This window comes from Vipera ursinii (assembly GCF_947247035.1).
Source record: "Vipera ursinii genome assembly, chromosome: 2".
NCBI classification, from domain to species: Eukaryota; Metazoa; Chordata; class Lepidosauria; order Squamata; family Viperidae; genus Vipera; species Vipera ursinii.
Genome location: NC_139513.1, coordinates 179,401,255 through 179,417,566, shown reverse-complemented (window position 1 = coordinate 179,417,566; position 16,312 = coordinate 179,401,255). Strand labels below are relative to the sequence as shown.

Sequence of the window (16,312 nt, the reverse complement as noted above, 5' to 3'; positions counted from 1 at the left end):
ACGGAACTCCGGACTGCCCCCGACCTTCGTTCATTTTGCCGGGACCTAAAAACCTGGCTCTTTGAGCTATCTGGTCTGGACTGAGGGGTTTAATGTTTTTAAATTGTGATTTTAATTTTTGGGGCTAGACTTAATTTAATTTAATTTTAATTTTATACTGTATTGTTTTTAAATTTTGCCTTGTAAACCGCACTGAGTCCTTTGGGAGTAGGGTGGTATATAAACCGAATAAATAAATAAATAATTTATTCCTTCCTTTGACCAAATAGCCTTACCAATCACAAATTTACTGAAAACCAGGGGGGAGGGAAAACCCAAGCCAAGCCAGCTGTTAAAAAGGACAGTGGAATGCCAAGCCGCATTCAAGAGGCTGAAAAAGCTGTTTTCCGTAGAGCCAATGCTAAGGTACCCCGACACCAACAAGCCCTTTGTAATTCAGGCAGATGCCAATGACGTAGCGGTGGAGGCTATACTTTTGCAAGAGAATAACGAAGGGGCATTACAGTCCTGTGCATATACATTGAAAAAACTCACCGAAATGGAACAGAGATGGGCAGTCTGGGAAAAGAAGGCGTATGCAGTGTGATGGACTCTCCTCACCTGGTGGCACATTTTGGAGGGGAACAGAATTCCTTTCCAAGTGTGGACCAACCACAAGAACCTGGAAGCACTGAAAACACCTAGGAAACGTACCCCTAAGCAAGCACGGTGGTCACAACACTTCCATTGTTTCAATTTCACACTAAAAGACCAGCTGGGAGGTGGGGGGGGAAACTTCCTGCAGACACATTATCCAGAATGCCACAATATAATAGTACTCAGGCTAGTGTAACAAAGCCACTCATGCCGGAAAAACAGCTGGCAGCACAAGTAACTACCCAAGCACAAGCCAAACTCCAAAGGCCTTTAGCAAGCCAAGCAGGAATTTAATTTAGAAAAGCACTAGAAAGAGATGAATGGTTTCTAAGCCAGAAAAACCTCTGCATAATCACAGATGGACTACCATGGGTTGGAGAAAAATTATACACCTAAAAGCCAGAGACTTGCATTTATGCAACTATGCCATGACTCAAAATCTGCAGGTCACTTTGGGTTTGTAAAAACACTACACCTAGTTAAAAAGCAATTTTGGTGGCTGTCAATAAAGAAGGACATTGAAAGCTATGTGGCTAGCTGCCCAATTTGTGCTTCAGCAAAAAGATTGCAAGGGAAGTCACCTAGGTTGCTGCAGCTGGTAGCAACCCCCTCAGTGCCTTGGAAAGAGATCTCTATGGACTTTATAATGGAACTACCAGATAGTAATGGAAACACAGTCATCTGGGTCATAACAGACCTATTTTCCAAACAAGTGTATTTTATCCCCTGCTCAAAGATTCCTACAGCAAAAACACTTGCAAAACTGTTTAACACATATATCAAATGTATGGATCCCCACAGCACATCATATCAGATAGAGGAGTGCAATTCACATCTGAGTTCTGGAAATAATTCCTAACTCTGATAGGGACCACCCAGGGACTGTCATCTAGTCATCATCCGCAAACAATTGGTGGGACTGAACGGTCACAGTACTAGAACAATATTTAAGATGCTTTACTAATTACCAGCAGAACAACTGGACTGACCTGCTTCCATTCACCGAAGTTGCCTACAACAACACCGTTCATTTCAGCATAGGCTACACTCCGTTCCAAATAGCCATAGGACAAAGTTTTAACCGAATGCCAGAATTTTCCTCTGCAGAACCTGCCATCCCTTCGTTAAAGGAATGGATTTCACAATTAAAGAACACCTGGCCTTAGACAAGGCTAAGCAAGCATATAAAATGCAAGCAGATAAAAGGAGGAACGAGCCAAAACATATTTTCTGTAGGGGAAAAGGTTTACCTATCCACCTAAAATCCTTACAACCATCCAAGAAACTGGGACCCAAATATGTAGGACCATTCCCCATTGTTACAATTATAAACCCTGTAACAGTAGCATTAGAACTCCCAAAATCCCTCAGGCAAATCCATCCAATTTCCCATGGCAGCCTTTTAAAACGCGAGCAACAGTCACCATTAAGACCAGATATTGCTCCTCCCACTCCTTCCATTATGGTAAAAGGGGAACAACATTTCGAAATTAAAGAAATCCCAGACTCCAGCAAATACCATGGCTCCACTCAATACCTAGTGGGATGGAAACACCTTCCATCCTCCCAAAATGAGTGGGTCCACAAATGCCACATTAAAGCCCCTTAAACTGCTTAACAAATTTCACACTGAATATCCGAACAAATCGGATTAACCTATATATGTATTTGTCTCTATTTCTCCACAGGTGGATCTCTCTTGTTTTAAGGGAGGCAGGATGTCAGAACCCACATATCTAAGTGGGCTCTAATTCTAAATCTCATTCTATTTTTTCTATTCTCCTGGGTTCTGCCATGCTCCTGGAAAGGAGGGGGGAAACACTGCGGGCTGCTTCTTTGTTTTCCTCTATCACTACAATTTAACATTTTTCCTGTCTGCATACACCCTCTTTGAACTGTCTTTCCCCTTGATGTCACTTCAAAGGGAGAGGAAGGAAGGAATGCACCTCCAGGCAACTGGCTTATCTCCTCATTCGGAAGGGGAGGTGTGAAGACCCAACAAAACATCTCTACAAGCCTGAGACAATCTGACGTTATCAGTCTTTTCCCACAACGGATTTAACATCTGGGGATTGGCCCATTTTAAACTGACCGGATGAACTATTGGGGTGGGATTTGCTTGGAACACTTTTAACCTATTGCTCTGAGCGGGAAACCCTCAGATCCTGTCTACTATGCCTGCTATCAGCTTCTCCTAATAAAAGTTCCTTTTGGAAGAAACTGCTTCCACGAGTTCTGCTTTCTTAGGATGAGGTTTTGAAGTAGGCCCTGACATCAGAGAGATCTGCAGTAATAGTCAGCCCGGAAGGAAAGCTCTTACCAGGGGGGCTTAGCAAATCATGTCAGACAATGGAATAGAGAGAGAGGAATCTGCTATGGGGAGGGGAAGCCTCCTGCTGAGCAGACCCCTGCAAATACTCCAGCTCTGGATTCTCGAGCTCTTCAGAAGAGGTGGTGACAGAACGCCGCCATAAGCCAGGTGGTGAATTGGTGTTGGAAGGAAGGAAGACTGGGAGAAGTCCAGAAAGGTGACGCTTAGACGGGGCAGTCATCAACTGGGCTGGAAGGAAGAGATGGAAAGGTCTCTCCATCTCAGCAAGGATGAAAAGGATCACCAGGGGCACTCCAGCCGATTGCTGAAACAGGCAATTGGCATGATGAAATAGCCGGATGAACTGTTGGGGTGGGGTTTTCTTGGGACACGTTTAACCTATTGCTCTGAGCGGGAAACCCTCAGATCCTGTCTCATTATGCCTGCTATCAACTTCTCCTAATAAAAGATCCTTTTGGAAGAAACTTCTTCCGCCAGTTCTGCTTTCTTAGGATGAGGTTTTGAAGTGGGCCCTGACAAGTACAATGACCCTTATGAAGCAAGCTTATACTTGTGCCATGTTCCTCCCTCTGTAACTCACTCATACCTTTGCCAGAGACACTTGGGTTTTTGCATTCTTGGATGTCCACTTTGTTATCCAAATGGATCTTCACTCTGCCACTGTGTGCTTTATTGTCAAATGTAATCTGGGGGAAAATGAAGAGAAGAATAATACGATACGATAATCTTTATTGTCATTGTCTCATACAGAACAACGAAATTGAAAAATCCACATCAACCCCACAAAACCCAACAAAAACAATAAAATACATATCAACATACCACCCACCCCACATATACATATTTAACCCCTAAAAACACTCTTAACACTCTAAAAACTAAATATAGACGTTCTCTCAGAAACTGCATTCTGCTGCATTTAAAGCCCAAACCGCTTTTGGATAAAAACTATTTCTTAAGCGGCTGGTCCTGGTCTTTATGACCCTATACCTCTTTCTAGAAGGCAGAAGCTGAAAGAGATCATTTCCGGGGTGCGTGCAATCCTGCACAATCTCCACAGCTTTCTTATAACACCTGGAGGCATAGATTTGATCTAAAGTAGGAAGAGTACACCCAATTATTCTCTCCGCAGTCTTTACGACCCTGGACAGCACTGTTTTTCCCCTGACTGTACAACTCCCAAAGCACACACACAGACCATAGGTTAACACGCTCTCTATGGTACAGTGGTAGAATGCCAACAACAGGTCCTTTGAGAGATTATGCTTCCTGAGAATTCTCAAGAAGTGTAACCTCTGCTGTGCTCTCTTCATCACAACTTTGGTGTTTGCTCCCCATGTCAGATCATCTCTTAATTCCATTCCCAGAAATCGAAACACCGAAACCTGTTCCACACAATTCCTTTCAATAATAAGTGGATGAATACTCGATTTGCATTTCCTAAAGTCCACAATAATCTCTTTTGTTTTTTTAAATTGAGGAATAAATTATTTTCCCTATACCACTCCGTCAGCAACTCAACCTCCTTCCTAAAAGCTGACTCCCCTTCCTATAAGCAGCATCTTCAGCTCTACTACATAATATGTAAATGGGAAATCCTTGAACATGAATTAAGAAGCAAAGCTGGAGAGACTTGGCTACTCACTGTTATAGAAAAGGTGTAGCAGTCTGGAATTTCATTGTTGATTATTGTTTGGATGTTGATGGCTTTTAGCTTGAAGTCAATTGTGACATTAATGAGCCTGCCAAAAACAAGATGTGCAGCATTAACTATCACAATCTCCCAATACATCTCACAAGTACACAAATAACAGAATGGAGGCGGCAGAGAACATGGGGGCTGATGGTGTCCAGCAGCAGGTACAGGCCACTGGCCTGTGGGGCTCCGCAGTTCACTGCAACCATCAGGCTGGCCCTCCAAGCCGCAGGCATGGCGGCAGCACCAGCAGCAGGTGGAGGCAGACGTGCAGAGGGTGGGAGGACCATGCCTGCTCCATCCCACCTTCTGTCTTTGCGTGGCTATCGTGGCTGGAATAAGACAGGCAGCTGCCCGGCACATCTGGCAGGCTGGGTCGTGTGCCTCCCTTGACCCTCTGCCTCCACCTGCTGCTGGTGCCACCATTGTGCCTGCTGCTTGCAGGGTCAGTCCAATGGTCACAGCGGGCTGTGGAGCCCCAAAGTGCGCAAGCTGAGGGGCTGGTGAGCTGCAGCTGCTGCCTGACAACATTGGCCCCCGCACGCTCGCCACCTCCTGTCTGCGTGCAGGCAAGGCAGGTAGTGGGGCAGGGGTAGCCTCATGCTGCAACCCCTGCATACTTGTCCCCTGCCATCCAACCTTGTTCTCCAGTTCTGCCGCACATGCAGGATGAGCCTGTCTCCTGCTGTCTTGCCCACAAGGGCCCTGGCAAACGAGAAGGGCAGGGAGCCCCCATCCCCAAGAGGCAGCTAGGATTCCGCAGCCCATGCAGCACAGGTGGGTCCAAGCGCCACGACCACCAGGCTGGCCCTCCAAGCAACAGGTGTAGACAGGCATGGGAGGAGGCACACAATCTGTCCTGTCAGATGGCTTCCTATGTCACCCCAGCTACGGTGAAAATGGGCAAGCAAAGACAGATGTTGGGACCGTGGTGAGGCAGCTCAGCTGGTCATCACTGCCATGCCATGGCCCCTGCATGCTCGGCCCCCACCTTCCAATCTCATTTTCCAAGGAGCACCCAGGGAGCTCAAGGGCCAGGCCAGGTGTTTGCCGCCCAGGACAGCCCATGCTGCCGTCTGGGGGGCCCTGTGCGGCCTGAGAGGGTCGGTGAGGCTCCTCTGGTAGATCAGGCCCTGGCGCTTTCCCTGGTCCTGACTCCCTCTGCTGGAGACTCCTGGATTCCCCCAGCCCCACCCGGGCCCCCACAGGAGCCCTATGTGAGCAACATTGAGCTAGTTACACCCAGCCCAGCCACGCCCACCAAGTTGGCTGTGACCACCCAGTGACACTGATCCTGGCCAGCCCACCTGGCCCCCAAGAGCAACCACAATGCTGATGCACCCCTCAATGAAATCGAGTTTGACACCTCTGTTCTATGGTTTTACATATCAGGACATAATCTGATATTCATCATTTTGGCTTTCTTACTGTAAAATAAATGTCATGATATAATATGTCATGTGTTGTTCATATTTACCTACTTTTAAGAACCACTAAAGACCAGATGATTTTTTACTACGTCCTGATACATTAAACAATTGAACTGAAAGAGGATATACTTTCTTTTTCACATGACTGTAGATATAAAGTTATAGGAATCGCATTACTTTGGTCCAAAGCAGTAATGAATATAAAAAGGAATACCTGCACCATATGCACAGAAAGACTTAGATGGAATCTTCAGGTTTGCAAAGATCAGTGCAATATTCCCTCAAAACAACAGGGCGTAAAAATAAGGTGTCTGTCAACCCTAAAGAGTTGCTACAAATACCATTAAAATATAACCATTTACTTGTAAAACTTAAGAGTAAAGTTTTTGTAGCTGAGGTCCAATGCTAGTTCTGGATGTTTCCTTTTGAGTTCAGATGGAGGAGGGATCTTCTCTGGGGGATCCACACCAAGGCATTCTGTATAAAAAGGAGACATTGTCTCGTGCTTTAGACCCTTCCACATTTGGATGAAAATGGGTCGGGGGGAGTAGTGTCAGTTGTATTTCTGCACATAAAATTGCACTTGTACCACCAAGCTATTATTTATTCTTCATTTTACAATAGAAAGCAAACATACCTATAAAAATGACAACACAAAAGACAGCTTCCTTTATTTTCTACTACAAGTCAACATGAGTTAAGAGATTGAGAAACCTGAGACATGGGTAGAACTCAGGAAAGTAAAGACTATTAGAGCAGCTTCCTGACTCTACAGAGAACTTGCATCATATTACAACAAAATAAAATATTGTTTTTAAGGGCTCATAAACAAGAAGGAAAACCATTTATTTTATATTATTTACCTAATTTTCACCCTATCTTTTTATTTAGATGAACATTCAATTTGGCTAATAAAATTATCAAAATATAAAAGATTAGCAACATAAAAATTAACAGTGAAATCAATTGACAATGAAATATCCAATGAAAATGATACATTTTTACAGATTTTCTAAATGCAGAGAGAGTAGGAGCCAAATATCACTTCTAAGAGTATGTGTTCCACAGTCTAGATGCAATGCAAGAAAAGACCCTCTCTTATTTACTAGATAGAAAATGTCTAATAGGAAGAACGTCTTCAGAATGACCTCACCTGGAGTTTTAGCAAAGGAAAGGGCCAAGTCTGAACAGTGGATACAACAGCTACGGTTCAGGGAAAACATTTGCTTACCTGTGATAACCTTGGGGTCAATGTTGAAAGTGTCATTGGCTGGGTCAATTCTCCCCTTGCGGTAATATTGCTGGCAAAGCATGAGACCTGATTGGTTAGCATTGTCTGGGTGAACATAGGCGTATCGTCCAATTGTCTCACTTGGAACGGCCAAGTACTGTAGGGGGAAATTACCATCACCAGAATGCTAATCAATTCCAGATCATCCATATGCCCTGTTCCCCTCTACTCACTTTTTCAACTGCATGGAAGATATGGTCATAGACGTCTGCTTGCGTGTAAACTGCATGGGTATCGTCTGATCCATCTGCATAGTTCTTCAGGAAGAGATGTTTAAATGTAATAGTGTTCTCCTCTTTGAATGTTACCACCATCTGATTGCTGAGCCCAAAGAGAATGAGCTGTAGAAGAGAAGGCAAAACAAGCTGAAGAAAATCAAAGAATTACAAAACCTTAAAAATTGCCAAAAATGTGATGCCTCTGATAAGTAAGTTCATAGCATCACCAGCCATGTCCTCATGCACCCTTGGAAGGCCAGAGAAAGTCCAATCCTTGGCTGCAGCAAAGATGCCTTCCCCTCTCAAGGAAAAGTGAAAACTACTCAGGATAAACTGTGGTTGATTTTTTTAAAAGACTAGACAAAAGTTATCTGGGACTTTGCTCCAAGTTTGCATTTTCTTACATACCTGAATGGTGACTATTAGGATCTTGATCACTTGAAGCACCAATTTAAATGGCTTCCGACCTTTGGCACGAAACTTATCACAGGGGCTCATGAAGTAATATTTGAGACGCCTTCGGAATTCTTCCTCTTCTGGGTGAAAGGCAGTAGATCCTAAGACTGGCCTCATATCCCCATCATGAGAGCCATAACTATTCACTGGCGTCAGCAGCTTTTCTGTTTCTGCAAAAAAGGGAACATAGATTCATAGAATCATAGGGCTGGAAGGGGTCTTCTAGTCCAGCTTCTTGCTCATGGCAGGAGCCTTATACAATAAAATGGTTGTCCAATCTATTTCTGAAAACCTCCAGTGATGGAGCAGCCATAACTAAACTATTCCATTGATTGTTCTCATTATCAGAAAATTTCTCCTTATTTCTAGGTTGGCTCTCTTTTAACAAACTTCTGCCCAATAAATAAATAAATAAACCTTTATTGTCAAAGTATAACATGTGTACATTGAGATTAGCTGAGCCTCCCCCCGTGTTCTCTCCCCCCAACACACAGTGACAACAAACCCTCCATCCTACCACACCATGTGAACCAACTACACCACACACCGGCCTCCCAAGTCAATTCTGCATAGGTTCACAGAGATTATGTCCCATTTAAAAGCCTAACAGTCCACGGATAAAAGCTATTTTTCAGCCTGTTGGTACGGCTGGCTATATTCCTATATCTCCTACCGGATGGTAGGAGAGTAAAGAGATACCATCCAGGGTGTGAGTCATCCCTGAGAATCTTCCTCACTCTTCCAAGGCAACGAGCCCTGGCGATGTCATCCAGTGGTGTCAGGGAACAGCCCACAATGTCTTGTGCTGTGCTCACTACCCTCTGTAATACTTTCCTGTCCGCGGCTGTCAGACCAGCATACCAAACCACAATACCATACAAGAGGACGCTCTCTATAGTAGACCGGTAAAAGAGGGTCATTAGCCGTTGTTCTACCCTGTTCTTCCGCAAGACCCTAAGAAAGTGAAGCCTCTGTTGGGCCTTTCTAGCCACCTGGGTTGTGTTAACTTTCCAGATCAGATCTTCACAACTCCCAGAAATTTAAAGGAGGAAACTCTCTCTACACAGTCCTCCCCGATGTAAAGTGGGGCAGGTTCCTCCTTTTTCCTCCGGAAGTCTAACACCATCTCTTTCGTCTTGCCGATGTTTAGGTGCAAGTTGTTGTTACTACACCATATGGATAGTTTTTGTACCTCCGCCCTATATGCTGTCTCATCCCCACTACTTCTTGTCTTCCCTCACGTGCTTTGGAGAATAAGTCAATCCTGTCTTCTCTGTGACAGACCTCGAGTACTGGAAGACAGCTATCATGTCCCCTTTAAACCTTCTCTAAAGGCATAGGCTAAATATACCTAGCTCCCACAACCATTCATCATTTGATTTTGCCTTCAGACACTTTATCACTTTTTTTTATTGAAAACTTTTAAAATACATTTTAAAATACAAAAAGGAAAAACAAAAAAACCTCCCCTCCTCCCCCCCCTTTCCCCAACCCCACCCTCCCCTCCCCTTCCCCGACTTCCCAGAGCTGAATACAGGGTATAAAAATACAAACAAACATAATCTAAAATATTCTAACAACTATAAAACATTAAAGTCTATCGCACTTTAACTCTCCATCGTCAAAATAATAACAAAATAATTACTAGCTAATCATACATCATATAACTCCACTACTTATTCAAATGCTAAATGAAACTTTTTAGTCCCATATTTGTTCTGGATATAATCAATCCATCTCCTCCATTCCACAATATATCTTTGTTGCGATTGGTCTTTCAAATACGCTGAGATCTTCGCCATTTCCGCCAAATTAGAAACTTTTAAAGTCCACTCTTCTATAGTCGGCAGTTCTTCCTTCTTCCAATATTGCACTACTAAAAGTCTCGCTGCCGTAAATAAACATCAACTTAATATCTATAACAGTAGTATCAGTAATAATACCCAATAGAAACAATTGCGGAGAGAACTTTATCCTTTTCTTGAATATCTTTTGCATATTCCACCAAATTTTAATCCAAAAAGCTTTAACCTTTTTACATGTCCACCAAATATGAAAATACGTTGCGTCCTCTCAACCACACCACCAACATTTGGGCTGACAATTTGGATACATACTTGCTAATGTTTTAGGATCTAAATGCCATCTATAAAACATTTTATAAAAATTCTCTCTTAAATTTTGGGCCTGTGTAAAATTTATATTTCTAACCCAAATCTTTTCCCAAGTATCCATTGTTATAACTTCTTGAAAATTTTGAGCCCACTTTATCATATAGTCTTTAACGAGTTCCGTTTCTGAATCAATTTCTATCAATGCATTATATATCCTCTTTATATGTGCTTGTCCTTGATCTCTAATTTGCTTTACCAAGTTTTCATCAGTCATCGAAAAACCAGTTTTCTGGTCCTCTTTCTATCTAGCTTGTAATTGCCCATACTGGAACCAAGTTTGTACAATCTTTTCTTCTTTTAAAATATTATATGGCTTTAATTGCCATACATTCCTTTCTAAACTTAAAATTTCCTTATATGTAGTCACATCATGTTTAAATCCAACATTTATATTTTCTATTGCGTGTTTAGGTATTGCCCAAATGGGTATCTTGTAGCTTAACTTATGTCTATACTTTTTCCAAACTCGCAACAGAGCACACCTTAAAATATGTGTCTTAAACACACTATCCACCTTCTTATCATACAATAAATATGCATGCCACCCAAATAACAAATCATGACCCTCAAGATTTAATAATCTCCCTTGTGTTAAATTAAACCAGTCACTTATCACTGACAAAGCAGCAGCTTCATAATATAATTTGAAATTCGGCATTTTAAGACCACCTCTTTCACGCGTATCTTGCATTATCTTAAATTTAACTCGTGGTTTTTTCTTGCCTAAACAAATTTATTAATTCCTTTTTGCCATTCCTCCAAATTTAAATCCTTTTTAAGTATAGGTATCATTTGAAATAAAAATAAAAATTTTGGCAAAACATTCATTTTCACTGCCGCTATTCTTCCCAACAAGGACAATTGTAGTTTTTTCCAATTATCTAATTCTTTTTGTATTTTTCCCCATAACATTTCATAATTATTTTTATATAGCTTCACATTTGAGGCTGACAAATATATCCCCAAATATTTAATCCTTTTAACTATTTCAAATCCCGTTAATTCTTCTAAAACAGCCTTTTGTGATACTGTCATATTTTTAGACAATATTTTAGTTTTTTGTATATTAATCTTTAATCCAGAAACTTTCCCATATTGCATTATTATCTCCATCAATTCTACAACCGAATAATCCGGCTGAGTTACTGTAACCACCAGATCATCTACAAATGCCCTCAGTCTATAGTCCTGATCTCTTATTTGAACTCCCCTAATTTTTTCCGAATCACGTATTTTAATCAGTAATATTTCCAATGTTAAAACAAATAATAGAGGTGACAACGGGCACCCCTGCCTTGTGCCCTTTTCAATATTGCATGGTTCAGTCAAGCTATTGTTAACTATTATACGGGCTGTTTGCTTTTGATATATCGCCCTGATTGGTTGTAAAAATTTGTCCCCAAATTCCATTTTCTCTAATACTTTCATCAAAAATTGCTAATCCAATTGATCAAAGGCTTTTTCAGCATCCAAAAAGATCAACGCTGCAGGGATCTGGTTGTTTCTTTCCAAAAATTCCAATAAATCTACAATATGTCTCACATTATTCTTCATTTGTCTACCACTTATAAATCCAGTTTGTTCACCATGAATCACTTGTTGTATTACCCTCATTAATCTATTAGCTAGGATTTTTGCTCCTTGACTATCTGCTTCAATTAAAGTCGCTGTCAAAGTATTCTTAACATAAATAACCACTCCATTTTTCTTATCAGTCGCAGAAGCAATAAACTGTATGCCCAACCTCAAGTTTATCAAATACTTTTGATCCGATGCTCTAATATGTATTTCTTGCAAGCAAATAACATCGTTTTTAAATTGCTTTAAGTATTGAAATACTTTCTTTCTCTTGTGTGGCGAGTTTAAACCATTAACATTCTAGGTTAGAAGATTTGTCGCCAACTTTTGCGACCTGAAGCTTTTGGAGCGCCTCTTCCAAAATCACCTGCACTCTCTTAGGTCGCGCTCCTCCCACTGCTTCACTGTAGGTAGGTTTTTGAGGTGCCATCATAACTCTCTGGTGTTCTTGCTCTTGTCTCATTCGTCTAGCAGCAGTACGTGTCATTCTTTGATCTCTAACCTCCTCCGATGGTACTGAAATTTGATCCACTCCTGTAACTTTCTGGAATTCTCCATCTCTCTGCTGCGTAACTCCTTCAGCACCTTGTGTGTTCTCACTTTGTGATGGACGCTCTCCTTCACCATTCTTCTTTTTAGATTCCAAGAGTGGTATAGGAACTGCTTTTAAAACGTTAGCATAAAAATCACGTGCCTGTAACACTGTAAGAAGACAATGTCTCGTGCCTGCATACATCACCACCATACCCACTGGAATCTCCCATCTGAACTGAATATCCCGTCTTCTTAATTCTTCTGCCAGAAAAGCAAACTCCTTCCTTCTCCTTAAAATTCTTGGAGGGATCTCTTTTAAAATTAAAACTTCTTGCTCTGCAATTGCGAATTTACTATTATAAAAAGCTTGAATAACCTCATTTCTAATTGCTCTCTTTGTAAAATAAACCACCACATCTCTGGGTAATTTCCTTTGTCTTGCAATCCAGGAATTAACACGAAATATTTTATCTATATCCCGCATAATGTCTTCTGCTGGATGCCTCAAAACGTCTTCCAGGGCTTCTGAGACCACTTTTTTCAAATTCTCCTTAGAATCCTCTTTCAAACCTCTAATTCTCACAGCGAACTCCATCTCTCGGTACTGCACCAGGGTTAAATCGTCGTCAATCTTATCCAATACAGTTTCAGCCTCCGTCATTTTAGCATCTAATCTGATATTATTTTGGCTAAGTTCTTCCACTCTCTCATCCAAACTTTCTATACAAACAGCCATGCCTTGAAATGCCAGTAAAATGTCTGCCCTCATTTCTGTTAGCTTCTCCTCCATAAGTTCAGCTAATTGTTGGGATTGCTTTTTCAAAGCATCTTGCAAAACATCCTGCAAATCTTTTACTGTCAAAGCTGGTGCAGGTACAGGGGGAGGGGGCATTAAAGCCTGCAACAAAGATTGCTGCACCGGGGAAGCCCCCGCGCTTCTAGGAACTTTAGAAGATTTGGCAGCCATTTTCGCCCACTCAATTCTGTTGCGCACTTTCACTTTTAAAAAATCTCCACAAAGTCCACTGAGTTAAAGATCATATACTTGCTTTAACATGAATCTCCTGTACAGCTCTGCCTGCATCCAAGTAATCCAAAGTTCACTCTCGCTGGCAGGGATGGTTGCTGCGTCCTGCTCTGCTCCAAAAACCATGGAGCAGAGGCGTCCCGAGGTCCGGAGCAAACTCAGGCTTCAGGGGGGCTCAATCCTTCAACTGCCAGAGTTTCAACTCTAGCGGTCTGGGAGAGCTCTACCCCTGCCTGGGCGCTCACCCCCTCCTCTTCTCCCGAGGAGGGGGCTTCCAAGCCGCCAAAACAGCTGATTGGTGCTGTTTTCGGCGGTTCTACGGAAACGACGGGGCTGACAGCCTAAATGGCTGCCAGCAACGGAGCCTTGCCACCCGGAAGCCGACATTTTTTTTTGTTGCTCTCCTCTGCACACTTGCAGGTCTCAACATCTTTTTTGTATAGCTGTGATCAAAAATGGACACAGTATTCCAAGTGTGGCCTCACCAGTGCAGAATAATACGATATTATCATTTTCTCTAATCTTGATGCTATCCCTCTGTTGATGCAGCCCAGGACTGATTGGCTTTTTTGGCAGCTACACCACATTGCTGGCTCATACTTAAGCACTGATCCACTAGGACGGGGCTTTTCAACCAGTGGTACGTGTACCAACTGTGCTATTTTGCCATGTGGCAGGTGGTATGCAACTTCTAGCCAAGTGTAGCAGGGGAGGGGAATGAGCCTAAGCGAGCCAGGCCTGAGAGAGAGGAAAGGCAGCTGCAGTTGCAGTCTGGGCTCAGTAGAAGTACCAGGAGTCGGCAGGGCTCCAGCTGACTGGTGCTTCCGGAAGCTGCTCGGAGCTGGAGGTGAACTGAAGAAAAAGAGAGGGGGGGAGAGGAGAGGCTATAAAAGAAGGTAGTTTGGGCAGGGGGGAAAAGACACAGGAAAGGTTTGATCCCTTTAAACAAATGTAATTAGTTTTACCCCCTTTAATTGAGTCTGGCTTTTAGAAAGTTTTCTTTGAAGGTAAACAGGCTTAATTTAAAGCTAAAGCTTTTCACAATTGCGAGAGCCTTTCAGCAACATTGTGACACACCTGAGGCAGCTTAGAGAGAGAAAAAAGGCGTTTGTGTTTCTTGCTTTGCACTTGATTCCTGTGTCTTTAAGGGTACAGGGAAGGGATTGGGGGTGCATTCTTACTACACTGTGGAAGAGCTCAGAAGGGAGAGAGGAAGAAGGGCTGACCAGTTAGTTTCAGGAGTCTACAAACTTAGCAATTTTAAGGCCTGTGGACTTCAACTTCCAGAATTCCTCCACCAGCCATGAGGGCTGAGGAATTCTGGGAGTTGGTCCACAAGTCTTAAAAGTGCCAAGTTTGATGACCCCTGAACTAGCTGGTAGTGGTGCATATTAATAAACATGGATAAATTCATCATACATTTGTCAGCGCAAAGGGAAAATGATTCAGCAAAGGAACAGCCACTGAAGAAATTAAAACTGGTACTTTTTTCTTTTTTTCTACAGTTTGTCATATTTTATTAGATTATAGAATAAAATACAAAAATACAAAAGCAAACAGTAGAACACAGTGGGAAGGAAAAAGGAGGAAAAAGTGAGGGGGATAAGAGAAAAAGAATAGACTTCCTGTGTTGCAGTAGAAGGAAGCATTAACATTGAACCTCAATGTTTTACTTTTCCATAATATTATAAACTAGCCCAGGGGTTAGCAACCTGAAACAGTGAAAGAGCCACTTGGAACCGGTTCCCTCACAAAAGGAAAAACTGAGAGCCGCAAAAAATGCACATGCATGCGCACCCCTGCATGCGCAAAACAGTGGGCTTGACTGAAGAGTGGAGCCTAAGGCGAGATATGCACCCACCCTCCCACTTCCACTCTCATTCAGTCACATTTGCTTGGAAAAACTTCTCTTTTGCTCTCATTCACTCATGTTTTGTTTGCAAAAACTTCTCTCTCTCTCTCTCTCTCTCTCTCTCTCTCTCATTCACTCACACTTTGCTCAAAAAAGCTTCCCTCTCCTATTCACTCACACTTTGCTCGAAAATGCTTCTCTCTCACTCCATTCACTCACCGACTTGAAAGGCCAGCCACGGCGCCTCCATTGATTGGCAATGAAGGGGACGATTGAAACCACTCCCGGTAGTGTTGCTACTGCTAACTTTTCCACTTGCTGCTTGGTTCCGATGAAACCGGAGAATACCCGGATACCACTGCTAGGGGTGGAGGAGGCTGCCTGGGTTCTGCTGTAGCGGAAGCCGACAACAGTAGCGGTGGAGGCAGCAGTGAGAGAGACACTGAAGTTCCACTGCATCTCTGCCAGCCTCCACCTCCTCTGCAGAAACAAATTCCCATGCCAGCCCCCATGGCAGCAGGGGGCCCCAAGGGCTGGGCAATCGCTCTGGTGGTGGCGGCTGCTGTTGGGGTGGCCTAGTGCGCTCGCCGAGAGACGTTGGAGGTGTTCCAGGCCCGGTGTGGGAGCCACTGCGCTCGCTGTCTTTAGTGGCTGTGGCAGCAGGAGCAGCACTGCCTGCCTGCTGGGCAGAAGGAACATGAAGGAAGCGGCAGCTGCTATTGCGACAGCCTAGTGCCCTTGCCGAGAGATGCTGGAGGTGCTCCAGGCCCGGCGTGGAAGCTTCTGCACTCGCCGTCTTTGGCGGCTGTGGCGGCAGGAGCAGCACCGCCTGCCTGCCGGGTGGAAGGAACAGGAAGGCAGCGGTGGCTGCTCTTGCAGCAGCCTTGTGCCCTTGCCGAGAGACACTGGAGGTGCTCCAGGCCCGACATGGGAGCTGCTGCGCTTGCCATCTTTGGTGGCTGTGGTGGCAGGAGCAGCGGTGTGCCTGGGCAGCACCGCCTGATACTTGGGAGGGGTGGGAGCTGCCGGTGCATCGCCCACGCCTGCTTGCCAAGTACTGCCTGCCGGGCACTAGGCTGCCGTGGGTT

At 43.5% G+C, this 16,312-nt stretch overlaps 1 protein-coding gene across 4 annotated transcripts in view; it reads right to left on the bottom strand.

The window, feature by feature from the left end:
* The window catches only part of MCOLN1 (mucolipin TRP cation channel 1), a 49,524-nt gene that overhangs the window by 18,034 nt on the left and 15,178 nt on the right, over positions 1-16,312 (bottom strand). For all 4 annotated transcript variants that reach the window (XR_014491460.1, XM_083354686.1, XM_083354685.1 and 1 more), the window contains 6 exons: positions 8,012-8,229; positions 7,559-7,726; positions 7,326-7,482; positions 6,457-6,571; positions 4,614-4,710; positions 3,555-3,654 (listed from right to left, as the gene is read on the bottom strand). Coding sequence is in view for 3 of the 4 variants with exons in the window: in XM_083354686.1 (XP_083210812.1) it covers positions 3,555-3,654; positions 4,614-4,710; positions 6,457-6,571; positions 7,326-7,482; positions 7,559-7,726; positions 8,012-8,229 (855 nt within the window). In the remaining variant the exon portion in view is untranslated. The remainder of the gene's footprint in view (positions 1-3,554; positions 3,655-4,613; positions 4,711-6,456; positions 6,572-7,325; positions 7,483-7,558; positions 7,727-8,011; positions 8,230-16,312) is intronic.